Source organism: Nematocida parisii, assembly GCF_000250985.1.
Source record: "Nematocida parisii ERTm1 unplaced genomic scaffold supercont1.9, whole genome shotgun sequence".
Classification (NCBI taxonomy): Eukaryota; Fungi; Microsporidia; genus Nematocida; species Nematocida parisii.
In genome coordinates, this window is record NW_013524654.1 from 2,653 (window position 1) to 4,530 (window position 1,878).

The 1,878-nt window shown below is 31.8% G+C and overlaps 1 protein-coding gene across 1 annotated transcript; it reads left to right on the forward strand.

The window, feature by feature from the left end:
* On the forward strand, positions 1-219 carry NEPG_02560 (uncharacterized protein; the record flags this gene model as incomplete). Its single annotated transcript, XM_013204933.1, has 1 exon — positions 1-219. A coding segment is annotated over one exon (219 nt), but the record flags the coding sequence as incomplete, so codon positions are not given.
* Positions 220-1,878: the final 1,659 nt, after the last annotated feature.

Sequence of the window (1,878 nt, forward strand, 5' to 3'; positions counted from 1 at the left end):
ATCCTCTCAGAATTACTGAATTACAATTCCTTCTCTCTTTCTATACTCTATGTATACTCTTTATACCTGCCATGTATAACCCTTTATTCTTTCGTATCACACGATATCTGTCGATATTTGATTATTTCTGGTCATTTATTGATTATACTCCTATACTCCCCTTCCTCTCACTCTATTCTCTCTTTTTATGTGATTATTTCCCTTTTGGGCAGTTTTTGAGTTGTTTATCTGAAAATACTCTTTTTTTGTTCTCTCTCTCTATAGAGTATAGAGTATAATAAAATAAAATAATTCCGAATTTTTATGTCTCCCGTTGTATTAGTCTATATCCGTTGTAATTATGGACTAATTCTCATATTCCCGTTGTATTGGTCTATGCCCGTTGTAACTACAGACTAACTTACTTTATTTTTCTTTTTATTTCTTTTTGTTCTCTCTATAGAGAGTATAGAGAGTGTAATACCTCTCAAAATTATGAAAATGCAATACTCGCTGTCTGTCTATACTCTGTCTGTACTCTTCCTGTTGATCATATTTATCTGTTTATTCTTTCGTATCACACGATATCTGGCCTTATCTGACTATATCACACGATATCTGATCATTTATTGATTATGCTCCTATATCCCCCCTCCTCTCGCTCTGTTCTCTTGATTGGTGTGATTATTTCCCTTTCAGGCTGTTTTTAAGTTGTTTATCTGAAATACTCTTTTTTATATCCTCTCTCTCTATACACTCTATAGAGAGTATAATAAAATAGAATAATGCCCATTTTTTTATTATTCCCGTTGTATTAGTATGTTTACGTTGTAATTATGGACTAATTCTCATATTCCCGTTGTATTAGTCTATAGCCGTTGTAATCCTAGACTAACTTACTTTATTTTTCTTTTTATTTCTTTTTGCTCTCTCTGTGTATACTCTATAGAGAGTATTATCCTCTCAAAATTACTAAATTACAATTCGTTCTCTCATTCTACACTCTGTCTATACTCTTCCTGTCGATCATATTTATCCCTTTATTTTTCATTCTCATGCCATATCTGACAATTCGGGTTATGTCTGATTATCTGTTGATTATCTGTTGTTTATACTCATGTATTCCTTCTCCTCTCGCTCTATTCTCTTGATTAGTGTGATTATTTCCCTTCGGGTTATTTTTGAGTTATTTATCTGAAAATACTCTTTTTTATATCCTCTCTCTATACACTCTATAGAGAGTATAATAAAATAAAATAATTCCGAATTTTCCCTGATTCCCGTTGTATTGGTCTGTCTCTGTTGTAATTACAGACTAACTTTCTATTTCCCGTTGTATTAGTCTATACCCGTTGTAACTACAGACTAACTTACTTTTTTATTATTTTATTATTTCTTTTTGCTCTCTCTCTATAGAGTATAGAGTATAGAGTGTAATACCTCTCAGAATTACTAAATTACAATATTCACTGTCTGTCTATACTCTGTCTGTACTCTTCCTGTCTGCCATGTATAGCCCTTTATTCTTTCGTATCACACGATATCTGGCCTTATCCGACCTTATCTAGTCATTTATTGATTATTTATTGATTATACTCATGTATCCACCCTCCTCTCGCTCTATTCTCTTGATTAGTGTGATTATTTCCCTTTCAGGCAGTTTTTAAGTTGTTTACTCCAAAATACTCTTTTTTTGTTCTTTCTCTCTCTATACACTCTATAGAGAGTATAATAAAATAAATTAATGCCCATTTTTTTATTATTCCTGTTGTATTAGTCTGTTCCCGTTGTATTTACAGACTAATTCTCATATTCCCGTTGTATTGGTCTATGCCCGTTGTATTCATAGACTAACTTACTTTATTTTTATTTTTTTATTTCTTTTTGCTCTCTCTCTGT